Raw genomic sequence first — 23363 nt, 5'->3', positions numbered from 1 at the left:
CCAAACGAGACACTTTTTCATCTGGGTCTGAAACCTAATCGGAAGTCATGCAGGAATCTGTCTTGTCATCCATGAACTCTTAATGACAAGTATAATAAATTTATTTACTCTGGACAAACTGGAAAAAGTAAACACTGTATGTTATGTGAGATGAAGAAGTTAGTTGCATTTCAATACTCAGAACTTCAAGTTTCCCTGGGTTAAAATGTGATTTTGTAGATGTGCAGAAAACAATATTACTAACAGTCAGTGCATGTGGCTAACATGGTGCTACATCTTTTGGATCAATCGCAGCACTATTTCATTTGATTCATTGCTCTATGTTTCAGTTAATCAAAATGGCTTTATTTGAATAAACAGATACTAAGATAAAAAAAATTTAAAAATCTAAAAAGGGATTTTTATGATTTCAACAGTTTGTTGTTGGAACCTGAGCCAAATATCTTCACCAATCCACTCTGCTGCCTGACAGACAAGATATATTTCAATATGGTTGTGTAAAACTCTGCATGCACAGACACTCATAGACATGTAATCTAGCTGTACTGCACCTGTACTCTACCGTGTACAACGTTACATACAGTACTCTGTAAGGCTCCATTTGGAAACTATAATAGGACTGATGACAGTGTTCAGGTTGTGGGTTTCCTTCCCTTCCGAGTCATTCATACTAAAGGCTGAGCCTCGGGACGTTCCCTAAAGACTCAAGGAAAGGCTTTGTACTATTACATGTAACATTATCTATATTCTGAGTCTGTTCTGAGACCAGTCAAAGGCCCTGAACTGATTGCTGTGGAGACTATGTCAGGTTAGGGGGTCAAAAAGTCAGAGCTGTGTGTGTGGTCCTGAGAAAGTCACGTGTGTTCATGTATGTGTGTGTTTATATGGGTGCATGCGTGTGTGTAGTCAATGCATGTGCTGTGTGTGGGTGATTGAGCTTAGTCACAGGGCTAAACACAGCAGCCCACACTGCCACAATAGGAACAGTACAAGCCCATCAGACCCTGAACATTGCATAGTTCACAAAGCACAGTCTGTGTACACGATTGTTTATTTAAACAGAACCCACCCCCAATGGGCGTAATGAGGGGACCACGTACAAATAGAGTTGAGGCACAAAATATTACAAGATGATGTTCAAAACAATATGTTGGTTAAGCTGAATACAAATGTGCACGCTTGGTTTTTCCAACAGGAAACATTATAAGAGGGTTTTGTCCAGCGTCGTCACCATCCAGAAGAACTACAGGGCCCACTTTTGGAGACGTGTCTTCCTGCGTCTGCGCTTGGCCACCATTGTCCTGCAGAAGCATCACAGAGGCCGGGTGGCCAGATCCCTCTTTTTACAACTCAAGGAGGAGAAGCAGAGGCAAGAGGACGAGGAGAGGAGGAGGAGGAGGGAAGAGGAAGAGGAGAGAAGGCGTGTAGAAGAAGAGAAAAAGAGAATGGAGGAGATGAAGAAACAGGAGGAGGAGAGAAGACAGAAAGCAGAGGAGGAAAAACAGAGGCTCAGGGAGGAGGAGCTGAAGAGGAGGGCAGAGGAGGCATCGTGGAATGAGGAGCAGAGACTGATGAGGGAGAAAGAAGATGAACAAAAATTAATGGCGAATGGAGACAAGACAAGGTACAAAGTTTGAATGTTTGTAATATGCTGGAGTTGACTTGGACTAATGCTAAAAATGTACAACTTGACTAAAGTCTTTATATTTTGTCTTTAGGAACTCATTGGTGAATGGTGCCTGTCAAAAGGTAAATAAAGTTTCAAGCATGCAGCACAATTCAAGCTCTTTGGTGGTACGAGCCTCTTACATTTGCTTTCCTTGCTTACTCATCTTGCCAACAGAAAGAGCTCGCTCAGACTTTGTCCCACAGCCAAACGTCCGAGGAGGAGAGCCGTCAAATGGAGGAGATCCTGCGACTCGAGAGGGAGATTGAGCGTCTCCAAAAGCAGCAGGAAGACGGCGTGTCCCTCCTTGGCGATGTCTCCCATGAAGAGCTTCGACGGATAAGGAATGCTGAGATCTACAGACTTGAGAAGGAGGCTTCGCGTGTGGCTACAGAGTTTCTGGAGCTGTTGGACTTTGGTGGTCTTGAGCCATCCCTCTCGAGCGAGGAGAACCTTCATGACCCGACTGAATCCACTGCTCCTCTGGCCGAGGAGGAGGTAGACGAGGGTTTCCCTGCCGAGGACGAGTGCATTCCCTTACCTGACTTTCCTCTTCCAGCTGCAGTTCCTCTTGACAAGGAAGTATTCCAAAGTATTCCCCCGCCTCCGCCTGCCTTTGCCGAGGGAGTGGTGATCTCTCCGTCTTCTACGTGTTCTCCTGGACTCCCAAACGTTACTCCTCTTACCCCCAATGGACTAGAGCATGCCACTCTGCTGACAGACTCCAAACCCCCCCACCTTCCTTGTCCTCCGCTGATCACTAATGGAGAACGGCGGCCATGCCAGAGCACTGGCAGAGGATCAGACTTTGAGCATGTGAATGAAGACGCATCCCAGGCAAACTTGCCCGATGCAGAGTCGGACTATGACCAAGAAGAGTTTGAGGAGGCTCATGGGAGCTCAGGCGCTAGCACCAATGATGGCCATATAACTGATGAGGAGGTGTTGCGAAAGTCGTCATGCACCCAAAACAGCCTGGACTCCTTCAGAGGCAGCTCGGACTCGGTGAGAAACACCAAGTTCAGACTAAATGATGTCAAACTCTGCTTCGCTGTTAAAAGTTGAAATGTGCTGCCTTACATTTTCTCATCTTCTAATCCCAAAGAGTAATTGTTTGGAGTAACATCTGAGGTCCATTAGAAGTAGAACCAGCGGATGCAGACAAAAGAGTAAATTACTTCTCGGAAACAGAAGAACTTAAATGACTTACTGTGGAACATAAACCAAATTTAATTTCTGCATCAAAGGCAACTTGCCCCATAGTTCTTGACTTTACTGGCACACAGCTTTCCTCTGTGTATATTAGACTTTCCACACATCGCCTCAAGGAGGAAATCCTGCTCTGCGAACTCAGTTGCAGGTAGCTTTTGTACAAGCCGGGATCTTATCAAAAGGGTCAGAAACCCAGTGAAATACTGTTGCAGTTATTTGTTTTGGCTCTGCTGATACTGCAAGTCAAGCAGAGAGCTCAAAGCTGACGCTGTTAGATCAGCAAAATGTCAGAGTGAAGGCGCATTGCTTTATGTGTTGGCAGGCTTGTGTGTGTGTGTGTGTGTGGGGGGGGGGGGGGGGGGTCATCTTAGTTTTATTGATTCCACAGTGATTCCCAGCATCATAAATTAACTATTTATTAATTTTTTTTCTGTTTCAGTTCATAGACAGTGATGAAGACAACGATGGTTATGTAGACACAGATGAGGAAGTTTCTAACGGGAGAGTGAATCTACTGAATGGCAGCGGGCCGCCATACTTTCACGGCTACCTCTACATGAAGAGTGAGTAGCAGCGTCAAACCACCAGAAAGCCACAAGCAGATCATTTCTGCATGAAGAGTTCATACATTGGTTTTTTATCAGATTTAGAAACGTTTTGTAACACATCCTTGTTCTTCGGTTATTCGCTTTTGAATTCTTTCTTTTTATGATAAGCTTGTGTGGCTTTGTGACAGACATGTAATTCAAATGCATATGTTTAAGTATAAATGATGGTTGTTAAAGATTTATTCTATGTCTCCTATCAAAGTGACATTTCAAATTTCTCTAGTCTTCAACCTTGTGCATTTCTCCTTTTTTAAAGGCGGTCTAATGATCCCTTGGCGGCGGCGATGGTGTGTCCTCAAAGACGAGACCTTCATGTGGTTCCGGGCAAAGCAGGACTCCGTCAAATCTGGCTGGCTTTACAAGAAAGGAGGAGGAATGTCCACTTTGTCTCGGCGTAACTGGAAGATGCGCTGGTTTGTGCTGCGAGAGTCAAAACTAATGTACTTTGAGAATGATAGCGAAGAGAAGCTTAAAGGAACCATCGACATTCGCACAGCCAAGTAAGATGTACTCTTTATCATTTGGATTCTGGAATCAATCAAACACAGAGAGTTGGGTATCCACTTATTGATATCCTTTCTGCGTTGGCAGGGAGATTGTGGACAATCATGAGAAAGAAAATGCACTGAACATTGTCACTGAGGAGAGGACGTACCACATCTATGCAGAGTCTCCTGAAGATGCCAGGTACATTGCATCTGCGTATTCTGTGCGACCAGCCACAACTGTTTTGTCAATAGTGTTTTTCTTTTTCTTTCATGAGTTCACTAAAGAAGTGATGCATGGAAGTAAAGTTCCCCCTTGTGGTTGCTGTATGGAACTTCATGCGTAGATTGCAATTCCATGTTAACTGACTTTTCCTTTCTGAACTCCCTCTGACCCATCCAGCGGTTGGTTCAATGTGCTGAGCCGAGTCCACACCGCCAGCCCGGAGCAGCTCATGGAGATGCACCACGAGCAGGCCAACCCAAAGAATGCGGTGGTTAGTGCTGTTTTACCTCTCCACTGCCTGGCTGCCACAGCTTCAGCTCTGTTTTCCAGCAGTAGTGCAAAAGCATGTAACCAAATCGGCAACAATTTGATGGTTCAAGTCTGAGTCACATCGCCATTCAAACTAAAGAGGAACAAAAACACACACGCCAGTTACTGGTCATTCTTTGGATAGTGGATGATTGCAGGGTGTTTGATAGAAATGAAAGTAGTAATAATCATTTTTTTAATAACATACCATATGACTATTTAAAAATATTATGACAGTAAAGAGGCTGAATCCACCAGTGCACTTCCCTTTCACTGCACAGAAAGTTATTTCTCGCTAACTATTCAGTCTTGTTTTACTCTCAGTGCTTTTAATGCAGATAGACACAATAAGTTACTATGGAGTAAATTTTGCAGCGAGATAAACATCTTTCTTTGTTTTCACCTTTCAGGGCACTCTGGATGTGGGCTTGATTGATTCTGTCTGTGCTTCAGACAACCCAGACAGGTGAGGAATTGGCAACTGATCTTTCCCTGAATATTGTCCCACCTCATGTATGAGCACGTGTTGGTATGAGGATCAATTCCTCTTAAATCCTCACCCCGATGTGAATAAAACTTATATTTAAACCGCAGCTTGTTGTTTCCATTCGTGTGCATGGGAATGAAACTAACAACCTCGGGTGACGTCTGTCTGATGTATTCTTTTTTCCAGACCAAACTCGTTTGTGATCATCACGGCAAACCGAGTGATCCACTGCAACACTGACACGCCGGAGGAGATGCACCACTGGATAGGCCTGCTGCAAAAATCCAAGGGAGACACGAGAGCTGATGGGCAGGAGTTTTTAGTCAGAGGTCAGTCAGTGGTGCCGCTTTGAAATGATTTATGCGCTCACTCAAGCATCGGTATATATATATATATATTTATATATATTTTTTCATCCAAACAGGTTGGCTTCATAAAGAGATGAAATCAGGAGCTAAAAGCACTTCTCTTAAGCTGAAGAAGCGCTGGTTTGTTCTCACTACTAATTCCCTGGATTATTACAAGTCATCTGAGCGCAGCGCCTCTAAACTCGGAACCCTGGTGCTCAACAGCCTCTGCTCTGTGGTGCAGCCCGATGAGAAAGTCTTCAAGGAAACTGGTCAGTTCCGCACCATCCTTTGTCATATACATTTCTTCTAGTTTTCTTTCATATGCCAGTATGTGGAATATTCATTTTAGTGTTTGGTCTTTTAGACTTTTAAACTTGCCCTGTGCTTTGCTCTGACTTTATCTAACTGCTTGCTCCTTTTGTTTTCCACCCAGGTTACTGGAATATAATCGTGCATGGTCGTAAACACTCCTACAGGCTTTACACTAAAATGCTGAATGAAGCCATGCGCTGGGCAAACGCTATACAGGGTGCAATCGACAGCAAGGTCCCCATTGAAACCCCAACACAGCAGCTCATCAGGGACATCAAGGTAATATATTTTTACTTGATACGGTCTCTGTCACTGATAACTGTTGGTGTCTGTGGATTCATGTGGCTCTATTGTAGTTCACTGAATTTGCTGACATTTGTATGAATAATAACGCGTGTTTCATTCACAAACAGGGATTGATATTGTAACTCAAATTCTTTTCAGTCATGCAAACCATTGGCAGGGACTCACTCTGTACTAAAGTGAGGTATTTGTTCTCACTGCCTGTGTGCTGTGATCTATCAGAATTGGCTTTCACAGACTCAAACATCTTATTTGTCTTTCATTTCTAGCAAAACACTTTAGATTATATCCCGTTTTACCTGCTGCTTTGACGCATATTATCTGTAATATGATCTTCTATTTTTTTTTTCTTCTCTGACACACTTCTGCATAACATTTCCAACACTTTTGAATTCTGTCATTTGGAGCGACGTCTACTTGAACAAATGATTTTACAGCAAGATCACTTATCTGTTCTTTTGTGTGTTCAGGAGAGCAGTCTGAATGTGGAGGCTGTGGAGCAGACTTACTGGAGGAATCCCATCTTGAGATATACTCAACATCCTTTGCACTCCCCTCTTCTACCTCTGCCTTATGGAGACGTCAACATTCACCGTACGTCTTTCACCTACAGCCTGAAACCCAATGCTATTGAGAAATCTGTTACTCTGCAGTATAAGCATGTTTGTTTAGTTGTATTTGTGTACGTGAATAAGGACATGTACTTCTTAGCCCAAGAAGCAGAACCTTAGAAAGGAATAAAATTAATTCTAATAAAATAAAACTTATTAGTTTGAAAAAAGATGGTCATTTTTTATTCAGGACTCAGCACAGGATATTTCATCACTTGGATCAGGACATTGTACCTCCCAGTGGGATATATGGATGTACGGTATACTCCAGAAAGCCACAACTTAATAGTCTTTTATTCAGAACAAAAGTCAACTTTATTATGACTTGGAAAAACAATATTGAAAAAATATAAGATGTTTGAAAATAATTATTTCCCTCTTCATCTTCCTCAGTGCAAAAGGAAAAGGGTTATACCAGCCTGCAGGATGAGGCCGTGAAGATTTTCAACTCTCTCCAGGAGATGGAGGCTGTGTCCGACCCTGTGCCAATCATCCAAGGAATCCTGCAGACCTGCCAAGACCTGAGGCCGTTAAGGGACGAGGTCTACTGTCAGCTAATTAAACAAACCAATCATGTCCCGCACCCCAACAGTCTTGCCAATCGAGCTCACTGGCATCTCTTGAGCTGCATGAGCTGCACCTTTCTGCCCAGCAGAGGCATCCTTCGCTACCTCAAGTTTCACCTGAAAAGGTACCAGCCTGTTGAGAACAAAGGATGACTGTAAAAATCCCATGATCATATTCACGTTTTCTGTTCAAGGCTTCTATTTGACTTGGCTTTTGTGTGTTTTCCCAGGATTAAGGAGCTCTTTCCAGGCACAGAAATTGAAATGTTTGCCCATTTCATCGGTGAGTCTCTGAAGAAGACCAAGACTCGGGAATTTGTTCCCTCTCAAGAGGAAATCGTGGCCCTGCTTACCAGGCAGGAAATGACCACCACAGTCTACTGCCATGGAGGAGGCTCCTGCAAAATCTCCATCAACTCACACACCACCGCCGGAGAGGTAAACAAGCCGTCATCACTGTGAAGTTGGTCATCGTATTGTTCCTCTGCAGACTGCTGGCTGTGAGTTTATGTCTCATAATATGGCGAGAAGAGAAGAAGTCACACTAATACTTTGTTTTTCTCCATTCAGGTGGTGGAGAAGCTCATCCGAGGTTTGGCTATGGAGGACAGCAGGAACATGTTTGCACTCTTTGAGCACAACAATACTATTGACAAAGCTGTGGAAAGCAGAGTCCTGGTGGCTGATGTTTTAGCTAAATTTGAAAGGTGTGTGTTACACTACAAGACTTCAGCTGCTATTAAAATCTCCTGTGTTCTATTGTGGTACAGTGCGCCTTTTTTTATAGGCTTGTAGTTCTGTTATGAAACAGATGCCTTTAGATACACTGAGATATGTTCCTTCGCAGGCTTGCTGGCAGTGAGGAAGCTGAGGATGAAGGCCAATGGAAGCTGTATTTCAAACTCTACTGTTTCCTGGATGTGGAGAGCATGCCAAAGGAAGGAGTGGAGTTTGCGTTCATGTTCGAGCAGGTATGTTTATCTGACCACACTTCTTGTTAATGATAATGTATTTTCTGAAGTGTAGTTGACATCAGTTTTTCTGCTCTTCTTTTCAGGCACACGAGAGTTTGACCCGAGGCCACTTCCCTGCTCGAGAAGAGACCCTGCAACACCTTGCTGCCCTCCGCCTGCAGTTCCTTTACGGAGACAAAGCACGAGTTGTGTGGAGCCTGGAAAGCGTCTACCCCGTGGGTCGCTTACGCAATCGCATCCTACAATTTACTAAGGTGGGGGGAGCGTCTGGGTCGGGCCAGACCCTGGAGCGTCGGAGGACAAGCTTCTTGGATGGGACACTGCGGCGGGGGCTGAAAACTGGCTCGATGAAGAAACAGCGCATGGAGGAGGAGCAGATGTTGGAGATGTGGATAAAGGAGGAGATGTCTGCCACCAGGGCGAGCATCGTGGAAAAGTGGTCCCGCCTCAAAAGTCTGGACCAGCACCAAGCCATGCTGAAATACATGACTGTTATCAAAGAGTGGCCCGGGTATGGATCAACGTTGTTCGATGTTGAGGTACGTCTTTAATCATGTCTCAGATGTCTGTGAATTCATAATGTTGCCATTATAAACCTGCGTAACTTCAACCTGGAGACAAATACTGTACCTCAGGACAGATTCCGCCTACGAATCTATAACAGCTCTTTCTCTTTAAGTAAGGATTAAAAACATCCCTGCTGCTATTTTTATGTAAACTTCTGTAACATGATTTCGAGCTCTGGAGCTAATTTCAGTGGCAACCATGTGGAAATATTTCTTCTTTTTTTTTCAATACAGTATTTCATTTCAGTGAATTCTTATATGAGCTGTATTCCAACTGGCTGACAAGTATGTTCTGTGCTTCTGATGAGAGTCATTGGTTTGTGTCTTTGCAGTGCAAAGAAGGAGGTTTCCCGTACGACCTCTGGCTGAGTGTGAGCGCCGAGAATGTATCGGTCTACAAACGAGGAGAGCCGAAGCCACTGGAGACCTTCCCATATGAGCACATCATCTTCTTCGGTGCGCCGCAAACCTGCACCTACAAGATCACTGTGGATGAGCGAGAAATGTTCTTTGACACACCACAGGTACAGATTCCATCCTTGTTATTGAGAGCAAGCGTGTTACTACTTTGTAATGCGTTATTATGAACCTATGGAAGAAATAAATTGAACGTGAGCGATGAATAAAGTACGATTTACACCTCATGTTTTGATCAAATTCGTCTGCATTTGGAGTTTAAAAAAAACAACTAAAGTAGTACTTTATAAAATATCTGTTCTGACCTTGATTATGCACATTTCCTTTACTTGTATCATTTACAATCTGACCACACTTTCGATTTGTTCATTGACAGGTTGGGGAGATCACAAAGATCATGAAAGCTTACATCAACATGATTGTGAAGAAGCGCTGCAGTGTGAAGTCTGTGTCCAGTTACGGAACCAATTGGATCAGGTGATTTTTGTTTTTGGACCCAGCAGGATATGTACTCGATTATCATACATCTGACTCCTCGCAAGGACGGGGCGAAGAGGAGACAAACTACACAGACATCTCACCTCAGAGGTTATGACTTCAGTTATGTAGCAACACATTCAATCTTTGTTGCTGCTTCCGGTATTTGTGAGCATTCGAGCATCTGCATCTTTACAGCTGTCCCAAGCGTTGCTTCTCGTCATGCAACGTCCGAATGTTACTTGCTCTCATTTTTTAACCTGGTCATTTGTCACCTGCTACTTGAAAAGCAATTACAGTTCTTTCTTTTCATGGGTTTTATTGCCATTTGCAGAGAAAGCCAAAAGGGTTTGCACACTCTTTTACCTTATAACCTTGTTTTACAGTTGAAAACAAATGTATATTTGACTTTGGAAATTAATATTCTCATCCAAACACACACACTGTGTTGGCACCGTCCATCAATGTTTGTTGTTCCGGTTATTACAGCCAACTGTCATGATTGTTCTACTGAATAGAAACTCTCTCAGGTTATTGGATAAAATAACTGTCTCCCATCCAGAGAGATTAGATCCTTTTGCCTTATTCAAGTATTGTAGCTATTTCAAAGTAATCGATTCAGTGTAAATGCGGCCTTGTGGAGCAGAATATAAGAAAATGTGAAGTGCTAGAAATGAGGCCTATTTCCACCACAAAAGTACATTACAACCAAAAAGACACAGCAAAAAAAAAATAAAGAAACCACTACATCAATAAAGATGTAACATCTACAAACACTGCAGTTCAGTGCTTTCACAAAGAGGCATCCATTCAAATGATTAATCTGATTTATTTCTGCTTCCATCCAAAAACACGTCCTCTTCAGCTCAAGGGGAGAGTCTCTCTTTGAGCCCTGATGTCATTGAATTTGTTTTTTAGAAGTATGCATGATAATGCCTTTCGCAGTACATCTGTTACTGAAGAGTGTTTGCTTGTTTTTAATGAGCTCTGCAACGATATGAGGGTGGGGGTGTTTATTTACTGAAAGCGTCGCCTCTGAGGAGTGAACACCGTGCTCCAAATGCACTGATGCAAGTCCGTGAGTGTATGAATAACTGAAGAGCCACGCCGTCAGCTCCTGTTACAGCCTCACTAACCAAGCGAGCGTGTGCTCTCCTCAGCCCTTTTGTAAACGAACGCAAAAAATAATCGGTTCTATGCCAACCGACCTGTACAGTCCATGACGAGAGCAGTATGATCTCAACAGTATGAGCTTGGTATTTACCTCACACTGCGTCACTGTCTTCCATTGCTCTCCAATCGTACTCACCCAGGTGCTCTGGTCAGCTGCCGGCGGCCAAACCAGAGACTGATCTTGCCATTGATGATGATGATGATGACTGTATTTCTGAGATTTCTGATTGTTTTGAAGAAGAAAGATCGGAAAGTGTTTTATATCAGAATTTAAAGATGCTTTAATAAATTATTGTATTTCAAGAGCTGTTTGTTATTTCCTGCTTTTTGTCCGTTTTACTCAACCGATTGCTGTCAACACCACAATGATTGTCAGCCAGTTCTGTAGAAAGCATTTAAGGATAACTTGCAGCAAGGGAACAAATCCTGTTACAACGTGCCGGAGTTGTTCGGAGATGTTTCTGTGCAGCCCCTTTTTAAGTGAGTGAAAAAACACTATTCAATCCGTGTGCAGACACAGGACAGTTGAAAATGGAGCCTCTGTTTTTGGGCGAAGATAAAACAGTCGTAAAAATTCCTAATCTTCCTGTAATTCCCTCTGGTCCCGCCTCGTCTGTGTTGTCCTTAGATAATGGTGAGAAAGTCTTTGCCCAGCAGTACAGAAAGACACATCGTCTTTAACAGTAACATCGCATAATCACATTTTTCCAACACTCACCTTTCTTTGACGTAAATTGGAAAAACAATGTGAATAAATTGAGGATTATTTTTTAACATATAATATAATATTTAGAATATTTTATATTGGAAAGACTACATAATGTAGTTGGACAGTGGAGCCTAATCACATATAGATAATCTTTCACAGAAATCCAGTGTGAAATGTATCTAATTTAAAGAAATCCTAGAGAATAAAATTGAAGCCTGGGATTTTTGGTTTTGTGTAATGGCTTCCATTGTATTTTGTATATGACAAATACAGAGGTTTTAAACCGACTGTAATGTGATGAAGTATCTGTAGATTGTTAGATCTATAGATTTACTTCAATCTATGTTCTATAAAAGCACAACCACCTGCCCAGTAGGGATTTCATCAAATTAATAAACCACATTGAAATTTAAATGGAGTATTTAAAGTCAGTCAAAATTATACTCAGACTTAAACTTGGGCCTTATCAAAGCCCTGTTTGCAAAAATTATAGAACAGAAGTAGAGAGACTCAAATATTTACAGACTTTTTACATAAGAATTGAAAATTGAATTTACAGCAATCCTGTTAAAATGAAAATTGTGGCAATGATGGAATTTGGAAAAGGTCTGCTCATTCCTCTAATAAGCCAGTGGATAATCTGCAAGAATAAAAACATTAAGTCATAAAGGTGTTTTACCATCTGTCTCCAGAAATCTGGTCAAAGAATTAACTCTCACAAAGCTATTGGCCTTTTCCCCCCAAATGTATAAACGCTGGTGGATTGAACAAGAAGCTAAAAAGACCAAGCAATCTGTAGTTTTGAGTAACATATGTAACTGATGGACTAAGTCGACTGTTCCTGTAGATTCTGAAATTGCAAAAAGCAAAATACAACATTTAAAAACATTGATATGTTTTTAAATGTTGATTTCATCTTTCTCAAATTTAGCCCTCAGCAAACTGTCAAAGCTTTCCCCTTCCTGTTGCCTCCCAGTTGTCAGCTGCTATTAACCCCACATGGACAAATTAATAACTCTACACACATATATACTTGAATACATACACAAAATTACATTGATATTCTTTTTTTTTTTAAGCTTACCCTCAAGAACCATAGCTCATAAACGTGCATGAGTACCTTCCCCTCTTGAGGCTGGGATAAAAGTTTCTTCAATCTGAAACCTCTCCACCAGATGACACTATTCTACAGGGTGGGTCTTTAAATTGATGACTTCATAGTTTCTATTTTCATGAACTCGCCTTGTTGAAACCGTTTTTACTATGCCTGAATGACGCTTATTTGTTTTTGTTTGTGTATTAGATATATGTGCATGTATATAAGTATATATGTCTAGATAGGTGGGTGTATACTTGGATACAGATGATTTATTAGGGCCTTAGGGGCCCATGACTACCTTAGTCCTTCCCTGCTTGTTTGGCGTAATATTAATTTAAAAAGCTACGATTTCTTTACTAAATGGATAGTTTCACGTGAATCAAGATGTTTGTTTATTTTCAATTTTTTTACAAAAGTAAAACCATAAGTACTTCTACAATATCAGAGTGTTTCCCACCTCTCGGAAGAATAACCCAAAGATGTGTTTATGGTACGATGTGTCACTCCGCGGCTGTTTCCTGACACCAGTTGCAGTGACGCCGCCCTCGTGCAACGCAGGTCCAGCCTTCACGAGCCCGACAGTCTCAGTCCTGCTCTTTCACTGCTGTCACTATGTCTACACTTTACAAACTCTCTGCTTTTGTCACGATTTTCCTCGGTGTTATTCTCAGCACAGACGCGCAGACACCGACCCCTGCTCCTGCTCCGGGTAGGTTTTTATTATTGTTATTTATTTAAAAAAAAAATATATATATATATATATATTTTTTAGAAGTTTTGCTGTGTTTTGTTTCGCTCGAGTGAAGTCAGGAGGCTGTCACGTGATATCACAATGGGAATAAAAAGATAATCTACTCCTTTAATCAGCTTCGAAACGGACTTCACACTGTAATAAAGTTTTAACTTTGTTCTGTAATTCACTCATTTTCAGTCCCTTGTGTGTTGAGATCCAACACCAGCTGTGATGACTGCTTGAAGATTGTATCTGTAAGTGTTCTGCAGTGCAGCCACATGCTTCCATACGTAAACCGGAGGATCGGATAATTAAGTCTTCGTGTGTCTTGTTTGTTACAGTGTTTGTGGTGCGAGCCCACCAAACAATGCTCTGACTATCCAGTGAAGAACATATTGCCCCCCAGCAGCATTTGCCCACTGAATGATGCACGATGGGGGGTGTGCTGGGGTAAGACTGAGAAAAAAACCCAATGACCTAACCAAGATTCCACCTTCTAGATTTGTCTTGTCTTTCTCTATTCTCAATTGTTAAAATGGTGGTAGTTGAAACCTTACTCGTGGTATTTAACCTTGATAGTGTGCCATATTCTCTTTAGAGGACCCATAATCAGTTTATAAGTTTATGAGGAATCTTCTCTACCGGGTTCCTCGCAAATGAATATTTGACTTGAAGATGCATCTGTGGCTGTGCATTTGGAGGTAACCTCCTGTCTGTGTTTTTCACTGTGATTTACAGTCAATTTCCAGATTTTGATCATCACCATGTCCGTGCTTGCTGGGGTCATTATCATTTCCATCCTTGTTTGCTGCTTCTGCTGCTGCAAGTGTGAGAGAATCGGGTAAGCATGAAGTCACATGAAGCGCTGCCTATAAAATCTGGTTCAACACGGCAGGAGGAAGAGGAGGAGGAGGAGGAGGAGGAGGAGGGAGGAAAACACAAAGGGGCTGTTTTTCTCTGAGGCTCGGCTGATACCGCTATCTCCAAAAGCCTGGCAGAATGTGTGGCTGCAGTTGAGCTCGGACAATAACTTCACTTTTTGTTTCGGGTGTATCAGTCTCTTGTAATTGGGTTGGCTGTGGAAGACGGACGGATAAGAGGTCTTATGTGAACAGGATTCAGAACGGTCTGTGGTTTAGTGCAGATACAGTTCAAGATAAACACATTTCATTTAGTCCATTCAGCAAAGTGGTTTCTCAATTTTTCTTCCCTCAAAGCCCCCCCCCCCCCTCCACTACCCCTCCCCTGAAGGGGATCCCAAGGCTGAGAACTGCTGATCCAGCAAATAGTGAATGGGAAGTTAACTTCCCACAACTCTGAAGAATATTTGTTTTTAACGCACGTCTGCATGTTGTAGGAACAAGAGAGAAGACGCAATGGCTGAGCGACAAAACCGGGCGAGAAAGGACCGTCAGAAAGTGAGGTAAACGGTCAGCAAAACACAGTTCTTAGAATATCGAAGCAGTTCCTTCGTGTCGCTATAAGGGTTGAAAGCAGCAGAGGGTGGAGACGTCTTTTCCATACTACACACTCATGACTGCATTTATCTTTATGTGACAATTTATCAACTACTGCATCTGTCATTGTATATTACAAACCTTCTTTTTTATCACAACTTGGAATGTGTTTTACTTTTAGGAGATACTGTCACAGCAGTACTTTGTCTTTGTCCTTTCGCCATAATTTGGACAGTGGAGGCATGCTTTCTACCCAGTGTTCTCTGTGGTCTAACAATTTGTCTTTGTTTCCTCCTCTCAGAAGGACAGACATGCAGCTGAGGCATGATGAAATCAGGCAGAAATATGGTGAGTGTCCTCTCTTGTTTTTGTGATTTGAGTGGGTTGATACATGCGAATGTCAAATGTGAGGAAGGCTCCTCGGTGGCGGCGTGCACATCGAATCGGACAGCAGCAACATTCATCGTGAGTGGACATGAAACAAAGTGGTGGAAAAATGGGGGGGGGGGGGGGGGGGGGGGGATATGGAAAAGACAAGAAATGTGATCTTATAGCCCCATCTACTGGAAAGAAAGTTGCATTGCTCATATCTGATAAAGTAGAACTAAATTTATTCATCCATCTACCCACCCTTCTGTCCACCCATCTACCCATCCATCCATCCACCCATCCATCCATCCATCTTCTTTCTTGCTTAGTGCACACAGGATCGAAATATGGAAAGTAAAGAAGCCCAGACATCCCTGTCCCCCACAACTTCCTCCAGCTCATCTGGGGGGGATCCCGAGCCACTCCCGAACTGACTGAGAAATATAATCTCTCCAGCGGGTCCTGGGCATACCTTGGGGCCCGGTCTCAGTTGGACGTGCCCACTAGACTTCTAATGGGAGGCGACCAGGGGGGCATCCTAATCTGATGCCTGAGCTACATCAACTGTGTCCTCTCAATCATGAAGAGTGAGGTCTGCCACCTTGCGAAGAAAAGTCATTCCGGCCTCTTGTATCCATGATCTCATTCGTTCCGTCATGGCCCAGATGATTATGAGGACTTGGATTTAAAAAATCTGACATTTGTTATTTAAACACGTCTCAGATCATTGCAGCCATATAAACACAACATGCATGAAAAAAAAAATAATAATCTAAATTTCTCAGTCTCGTCAGTGTTGTTGGTTCCCTGATTTATTCTTCATTGTTCCTCTCAGGTCTGGCAAAGGGTAACCCATACACCCGTATGGACGATGATTAGGAAGAACGTCAGCGATGATGCCAGTAACGTTGTGATACAGTGAACAAGTAGCCTGCGGTAAACTGTGATGAGCTGGGCTGAGTTCAGTGGGGAAGTGCTTGTGAAACAGCTCCTTTACCTAATTTTTTAAATCGTTTTTTTTTTATCAATGAGTGCTGTTTACATAATTTGTTGTGATATGAGACCCCAACTGGTTTAAATCAAACTTTAAAACATGACTGATTAGCTTGGCTTCTTTCCACGAAGATGACTAATTATAAGAGGAAACCTTTCACCCACCAGTATTTATTTATTTTTTTTTAATTCTCACATTGTCTAATGTAATGCGCAGCATTGTTAGAATGTGATCATGGTCAGTTTCGATTGTGGTGCTAATTTTAGCAGTTTCTTTCATGCACTTTTTTTTTTTTTTACATTGCACATATACACATAGAGTACTACTTGGGTTAATGTCTGAAGTTCAAAGTCTATTTTTCTCTATAAAACGTTTATGTAACAGATTTATCACAAGTATCAGAATGAGTTTCATAACTTTATTGAATAAAATAAATGTCTGCTCTTGAACTGCATGTAAAACTTGTGAGCTTTGTACAACCAACAATTTGTATAAACAAATGATCATTAAATTATCCATTAAATGCATACTAGGTGTCTTTTGTTCCTTTTTATTTATGCCACACATTTGAATATGACAATATCATTAACTGGTAACAGAAACTATCGAGATTGACCATTTTTTAAATATTTTTGACGTCATCATCTTATAATAAACTCATATCTTAAAAAACCAAAGCAGCACAAACGAGAATTCTTTCGGCACAAACCAGCACTAATGCAGCACGAACAATCGGGACTATGTTCACTGAGCTTCTCGTGGGGTGGGGGGCCAGCTTCACCTATGTCACGGGAGCGCGCAAATTATCATCCGCGTTCACGTATCCGCGGCCCCGAGGATGACATAGAACACGTGACCCATTTGCTCGAATTACATTTCAAATTTTCGGTGCGCGCCCGTGCTCCACACAACACGACAGAGAGCCGGAGGAGCCGAGCCGAGCCGAGACGCCGCTTCACCGCAGTCCGTCTGCTCCACGTTAACAACGAAACGCCCGAGGAAACGGCAGGATGTCCGATGAAAAGCCAAAGGTTGGTGCTTTGCCTCCCAGACGGAGCGCGTCGCGGCTGCTCTCCGTTCGGTAGCGGCCGATGCCGGCTGCCCGTTAGCGTTAGCATGTGGCGCTAAGCTAGCCCTCCAGTTCCCGTGTTTGAGCGCGTAGAAAACAAAGGTTGAGCAATTCTGCGGATGTATCGACTTTTGACGCACAATAAATGGCATTTAATCTTCATACATGTATGTACACGCCTTGCGAATGCCACGCACGCTGCTATTATTCAGTGACCAATGTTTGCTAGCGTCGATATGAGAGCTTTCCAGGGAAAATGAATGGTTTGTGTTCTTTATCATTTGCGCCATTGTGGCTGTCTGCGCCACTTTGGCTGCGGGTTAGCTTCCTGTGCTAGCCGGTGTGTCCCGGCAGGTCGTGTGGATGTGGTGAACTCCCCTCCAGCCAGCTGCAGCAGCAGCAGCAGCAGCTGCTGTTTCCAGTGGTGGAGGACTCATGGGGGCATTTGTGTTGCAGGAAGGGGTGAAGACGGAGAACGACCACATCAACCTGAAGGTGGCCGGTCAGGATGGCTCAGTCGTACAGTTCAAAATCAAAAGGCACACTCCTCTCAGCAAACTCATGAAGGCATACTGTGAACGACAGGCAAGTCCCCATCCTCGGCCTCTGCAACATCCCCGTCAATGCTTTCTTAAGGCTGCTGTCTCTCTGTCAGCAGTTCAATGTGTTCAGCGTCATTAAAGGATATTTTCTGTCTCCTCTGTTTTTTTTACAGGGATTGTCAATTCGTCAGATACGGTTCAGGTTTGATGGACAGCCCATTAATGAAACAGACACACCTGCACAGGTTGGTGAAGCTGCACATTGAGCCTGCTTCAGTGCACACCCTGTAATATCTGGATTTATAAATGAAATGCCAAATTAAGTATTTTGTTCACTTAGTACGGGCACGTCGAGTGCATTTATTCATGTTTTGATGGCACCTTTTGATCCATCAAAGAATAAACAAGAATCCATCTTCAACGCCTGAAAAGGTCACCAGTTCATTATAAGCCAAGCACAGAGAAACGGACACTCACACACCCTGAGGACCTGTGTAATCTATACAGAAAGGCTCGACCAACACCTGAACCAGGGTCACGTGAGGCCAGAGTGCTCACAACTACACTGTGTTTTGCTCAGGACAAACCACTCTTCAAATTGTTAAGAAACACAGATTTGAAGAAAATGATACTATGCACTTTTATGGAATATGTACTTTTTAAGATGATCTGTGTGGTCAAACTCACTCATTCAAGCTCCAACAATGAATCTTGATCTAAGTTTCAGGGGAAACAAACTAATTATAGTTTTAGTCAAGCACCTACACTTTAGCAGTAGCAGCTTGTGCACTTTGGCCACTACTTTATTCTCCAAAGCTCAAACAAAACATACAGAGATGCACTTTAAACAACCAGTGTCGCGTATCAAGTATTGAATCTCGGCTTTATGAAAATTTAGTTGTCTAAACTGCTTGTCATTGTCTTTTCTAACTCTGGTTACATTGAATTTATGTAACCTAATTTCAATAACGATTATATATTTCAAGCAACATTTTTAGATGGCTTACTCTAAACATTTGAGTGTTTTGTCTATTTTCATCCAACATAACGAACCAAAGGTGAAGAGTTGCATGGTGTTCATCCTAAACTAAATTAGTCTGAATAACGTTGCCCTAATGTGGATTTCTATGAAGACACTTTGTTTGTGTTTTTTTTTTTAAAACCATTGTTTACCTACTGAAAGTGAAACTTTTCATGATTTCTCAACTAAAATTTCTCCCTTAAGTATTTCACTGTGTGCAATAAATGTTTTCCATATCTAATTTAATTAGCTGGACCAGTATACATTTTGAGGGCATGGTGTCTTTTTTTTATTTTGAAAGTACACAAATGTGAGGCGGGCTGACTGGTAGAACTTGTTCTGATAATGATGGATCTGTCGATCTGCTTGTCGTTGCAGCTGGAGATGGAGGACGAGGACACTATTGATGTATTTCAGCAACAGACTGGAGGAGTGTTTTCTTAAATCAAATTGGGATTCATGAAAGAACTTCAATGCCATTTTTTTTTAAATGCTGTGTTTGTTTATTTCTGTTTTTACTTTAATTTTTTTTCTCCCTCTTGTTCCAGGATTCAGAAAAAAATTATTTTTTTTTTCCCCTGAACCCTGATTGAGAAGCAGGGTAGCAATTTTTTTAAACATGCTTTACTCAAAAAGAATTATTTGAACATTTGTCCAGGACAAGGACGCATCTTATCTCAGATATGTCTCCTTGTGAAATACTTCCGCTGCAGCCTTGTGATTCTGGGAAAACCTGCATGTCTCAAATCACAAGCTGGATTACATTTCAAACATTTTCTAAATTGGTGTGAACATTCAAATTCAGAATGAAACAAGACCCCCGCCCCCCCCCCCCCAAAAAAATGTTTGTTATCCTGTTTTGACATTATATGTGGAATGCTGCTGTCTTGTCGACTGCGGTAATCTGCCTATAAATGGGAGCGACATTATGACATTTGTTATGTAACTTTTAATCCTTTTTGTCTGTGTCTGATGTACCTGCAGCAAGAGAAATGTTTCCACTGGGAGAGATCCACATGAATGATTTACCTCAAGACTGTTGCCCTCAAATGCAGATATAAAGTATGGTGATGTTTCCGGACCAAAAATCCTAAATGAAACAAATTGTTTTTTGACAAGTGTTTGGTTAATATTAGAAATGTAGATGTGAGAAGATTCCATGCCATTGTGCTCCATAACATTACACAGAGTGGAAATAAACTATTGTCTGCATGGGGAAATCAGTCTTCTTCAGGACCTTTAAACACATGCACCTCTTCTTTGCCAGGCCAGAAAATGTTTCCACTTCGGGTTTAATAATTTACTCGGTGTAAACAGAGTCACATGTACTGTGTTTCCAATTTCAGCAAGTCTGTAAAAAGTCTATCATAACTCTTTTAACAACATTTTCCTGGTTTGATGCTTATGTGTTGTTAGAAATGTTGGCTTGTGAGATGACATTTTAGATTTGCATGGTGACATCGGCAGATAATCCACTTTTTTGTATATTTGTTGTCCCTAAACTGTATACAATAAATATAGTTTGATACTCAGCGGCTGGAATTGCATATTGGTGACATTATTGCTCTAACAGGTGAAAATAAATGTTGCATCGGTTAAAGACTTTTGGGATTAAAATTGGAAGTTTGGCTTCATTTGGTAGGATTGTTACACCGGGTGACTTTCCTAACACTACCTCAGTGGTAGGGACCATTGGCTATTTGTCAGAATTGGGTCTCGATCTAGTCCACCATTTCATTTGATAGAATCCAGGGTCATAGGAAGTGGAGCTGATTCCAGCTGGTCATGAGCGCAGGCGGGGTATACCCTGAACTGGTTGTCAGTACATCGCAGGGCAGGCAGTTACTACACATGGGCAATTTTAGTGTCATCAATGCTCCTAATTTGTATATCTGATCTTGGTAGGAAACCATAGAATCCCTACACATACATACAAACATGCAAACTGAGGGTCAGAATTCCTCTCAGAAAGGCCCACCAAGCCTGACCAGACTCGAAACCAGAGTCTTCTCTGTGATAGTGCTAACCACTGATCCACTGAGCAGCTCCACAGGCCTTCTGTCTTAGCGTCGCTCAGGCTGTCAATATGCTTCACATACATTAGAGGGCAGCATTATTCTGAAGATAATAGCAAGAACCGCTCATTCTTACAGCGGCAAGGCCACTTTGATTCAATCACTGAATTCTGCAGCTTTCAGATATAAAAAAAAAAAAAAAGTACAAAGACATAATTGTTGCTGCTCTCCAGCTCTGTGAAGACCGTAACTTCATGAGCCTCCTCGTCTTCAAGAGAACTTGATTTCACAGATGTTTCTAAACCAAACAGCCAAGAGAAAGCCCCGTGTGGCCGTTCAGACAGTGGTCTGATTGTGCTGCTTTTATTTTTGGCACCTCTTGTGCATTTTATATTTCCATGAGGAGATATCTGAAGCCATTTGTGTTTTCTCAGATCTCTCAGAAATGCAGCTGTATGGTACACCCCCCCCCCCACCCCCCTCACCCATACTTCCAAACACCCACTGGTGTCTAATGCACACACTCTGGAGGAACATATAGCGTGCTGTTCGGTGAACATAAACATAAATATTTCAGTCTGTTTTCATTATCTTTCCCGTACATCCTGCTCACAGACTTGCTGGAAATCAAAAAAAATATGTGAGAGAAGCACTAATGAAACCATTGGGGGGGTATTTTATTATATACAGAGCAATAAGTTTCATAACTTATGACAAAACAAAATAAATTCTCCAACTACTCCAACAGACAGTAAAGCCACTAATGTCAGTCACTGCACTTTAACTTGATGCTCTGTCACCATCAGCAGTGTCAGGAACGCTTGAGATTCAGCACACAACCTCATTTGTCTGCAGTCAGTGGAAAGACTTTGTGTTATTGCTGGGAAGCTTCGTCATTGTCTTGCCTCAGTTATAAACTGGTTAATTGTTATTGAACAATAAGCACTGAATCTTTATGGTTTAAGATAATGGGCGGATTATGACGTCAACCAACACATGCATGCCTTTATTTCAGGGGAAAAAAAAGGACAATTGTTTTAACATCACAAAAACAACATAGATAAGGACTCAAGGGCCTTTGTTTATATAGTGAATGACACGCTAGTGAAATAATTTAATCATTTGTTGCTTCGAAAATGAAGCATGGAACCATACTACTACTAATTTGGCCACATGTATATTGGCAGGTATAAGTCCAGGTAAGGAATATCTCCATTCATCTTCTACAAAGCTATATATATATATATATATGTAGCCTTTCTGATGCAAAGGATTCAAGGGGCTGCACAAGAACGAGGAAAAGCATGAGGAAAATGCAAAATCAACAGTATGATTCCATTTGTGACCATTGCAAACAAAGCTAATAACACAAAAAAATGATAAGAAAAAAGGGAATAGAGGTGTAATACTCATGCCTAATTGAGCTTTTATAATGTAAGAAATGAACTAGCTAGTTTTTTTTTACTAATTGTGATGATCGCCCTGACTGTCTGAAGCTCATGTGTTGCGCCCATTTTTTTTGTAATACATGTCCTCCTGCCATGATTTGTTAGGAATCTGAGCTGGATGATGACACGACCATCCATCCAGCTGTCACAAGACACAGACAAGCAGTCACATTCACATGTACCGGCACTTATTAATCACCAGTTTCCCTCAAAAGGAACTAAGGTTCTTTCCCTCGACACCATTTTGTTTTTATTTTTCAAATTGCGTAATCCTTTACTTTCAATTTCTCATCATTACAAACACGTTGTCTTTATGTTCTGCTTATTGAAAAAACTGATGGATTCCAAACCTCTTTTCCATGAACCAAAGCACCATAGAACGACACAGCATTGCATTTAATAACTGGTGAACGCTGACCGTGAAACTGTGTGCGAACAAGGTGGTAGCGCTGTTTTAGTAAATAAAGTGCATCAAGTGGGTAAACATGTGTTACACATGCACGGCACAAGGGGGAGGGGAACCTCAAACAGAGCAAATGAACCTAACTCGTGACACTTGGTGATCATATGAGGTCAGTCAGCTGTGCCTCGCATCCTGAACGCGTCGAGACAGCCAAGTTCAGATGCGACACCCTCCCCAACAGAATGGGCCCGGCTGCCTGAAAGAAACCACTGTGCATCTGGAGAACCTCTGGACTCTCTCCAGAGCTTTGGGTTGCTGATGTCACCCTCTTGTGCGTAATGATGTGGTCCCCACCCTGACCAGATCAGATTTCATTGTAATGCATCTCCAAGATATTGAAGTGGGAAAAAGGCAGATACTCTAGTTTTGATGTGTTTTTCTCTTTAAGTATACACGTGGCTTGTAATGTCTGATTATAACGCAGATTTCTTGAAGATTCGGAAATTATGATGATATTGACAAAGGACAAAAACAGACTAAAATTCACAACAGAGGGACATTTATTTTCCGGAAAAAAGTGAAAAGGTCCATCATTATATGTGACCTCATCACAGGAAACATGCTGCTATTATTGATAATGACAGAGAGCCACAATGGTATGACTCTGAAGCTCAAGCAGATAAATTCAATTCATATTTCAGTACTTATGTTTTGTTGAATCTGAACAAGTCTTGGTTCATGTCAAAGTTTTACATTTTCTCT

General features: G+C 41.9%; 3 protein-coding genes across 5 annotated transcripts in view; all 3 read left to right on the top strand.

Annotated features, from left to right (window-relative positions):
- myo10l3 (myosin X, like 3) overlaps positions 1–11044 on the top strand; it is a 53721-nt gene extending 42677 nt beyond the window's left edge. Inside the window, exons 23-41 of the mRNA XM_080478410.1 lie at positions 1196–1624; positions 1719–1749; positions 1844–2671; positions 3318–3441; positions 3743–3986; positions 4078–4173; positions 4375–4468; positions 4917–4972; positions 5180–5322; positions 5418–5612; positions 5777–5934; positions 6429–6552; positions 6963–7260; positions 7366–7573; positions 7706–7842; positions 7983–8106; positions 8193–8648; positions 9008–9199; positions 9469–11044. Coding sequence (XP_080334536.1) covers positions 1196–1624; positions 1719–1749; positions 1844–2671; positions 3318–3441; positions 3743–3986; positions 4078–4173; positions 4375–4468; positions 4917–4972; positions 5180–5322; positions 5418–5612; positions 5777–5934; positions 6429–6552; positions 6963–7260; positions 7366–7573; positions 7706–7842; positions 7983–8106; positions 8193–8648; positions 9008–9199; positions 9469–9573 — 4042 coding nt within the window. The 3' untranslated portion in view covers positions 9574–11044. The remainder of the gene's footprint in view (positions 1–1195; positions 1625–1718; positions 1750–1843; positions 2672–3317; positions 3442–3742; positions 3987–4077; positions 4174–4374; positions 4469–4916; positions 4973–5179; positions 5323–5417; positions 5613–5776; positions 5935–6428; positions 6553–6962; positions 7261–7365; positions 7574–7705; positions 7843–7982; positions 8107–8192; positions 8649–9007; positions 9200–9468) is intronic.
- Positions 11045–13133: 2089 nt separating this feature from the next.
- On the top strand, positions 13134–16641 carry pttg1ipb (PTTG1 interacting protein b). 3 transcript variants are annotated; one of them, XM_080478496.1, is made up of 7 exons: positions 13134–13259; positions 13482–13537; positions 13625–13733; positions 14022–14124; positions 14641–14706; positions 15042–15088; positions 15439–16641. In XM_080478496.1, the coding sequence occupies exons 1-7, from the start codon at positions 13163–13165 to the stop codon at positions 15465–15467; spliced, it is 507 nt and encodes a 168-aa protein (XP_080334622.1). In that variant the 5' UTR covers positions 13134–13162; the 3' UTR covers positions 15468–16641. The 3 variants fall into 3 exon arrangements, with proteins under 3 accessions (XP_080334622.1, XP_080334621.1, XP_080334623.1); XM_080478495.1 differs by having other exon boundaries at positions 15945–16639; XM_080478497.1 differs by having other exon boundaries at positions 15448–16631.
- Positions 16642–16966: 325 nt separating this feature from the next.
- Positions 16967–20345, top strand: sumo3b (small ubiquitin like modifier 3b). Its single transcript, XM_080479075.1, has 4 exons — positions 16967–17134; positions 17629–17757; positions 17888–17959; positions 19114–20345. Exons 1-4 carry the CDS (start codon positions 17114–17116, stop codon positions 19177–19179), a joined length of 288 nt encoding a protein of 95 aa, XP_080335201.1. The 5' UTR covers positions 16967–17113; the 3' UTR covers positions 19180–20345.
- Positions 20346–23363: the final 3018 nt, after the last annotated feature.

Source organism: Lipophrys pholis (genome assembly GCF_963383615.2).
Source record: "Lipophrys pholis genome assembly, chromosome: 13".
NCBI lineage: Eukaryota > Metazoa > Chordata > Actinopteri > Blenniiformes > Blenniidae > Lipophrys > Lipophrys pholis.
Note: the sequence above shows the minus strand (reverse complement) of the source record. Positions and strands in the feature narration are given on the sequence as shown.

Coding starts and splice junctions, on each gene's coding strand:
- sumo3b (XM_080479075.1), top strand. CDS start 17,114: ATGTCCGATGAAAAGCCAAAG. Junction 17,135..17,628: donor TGTCCGATGAAAAGCCAAAG/GTTGGTGCTTTG, acceptor TTTGTGTTGCAG/GAAGGGGTGAAGACGGAGAA. Junction 17,758..17,887: donor AGGCATACTGTGAACGACAG/GCAAGTCCCCAT, acceptor TTTTTTTTACAG/GGATTGTCAATTCGTCAGAT.
- pttg1ipb (XM_080478495.1), top strand. CDS start 13,163: ATGTCTACACTTTACAAACTCTCTGCTTTTGTCACGATTTTCCTCGGT. Junction 13,260..13,481: donor GACCCCTGCTCCTGCTCCGG/GTAGGTTTTTAT, acceptor ACTCATTTTCAG/TCCCTTGTGTGTTGAGATCC. Junction 13,538..13,624: donor ACTGCTTGAAGATTGTATCT/GTAAGTGTTCTG, acceptor TGTTTGTTACAG/TGTTTGTGGTGCGAGCCCAC.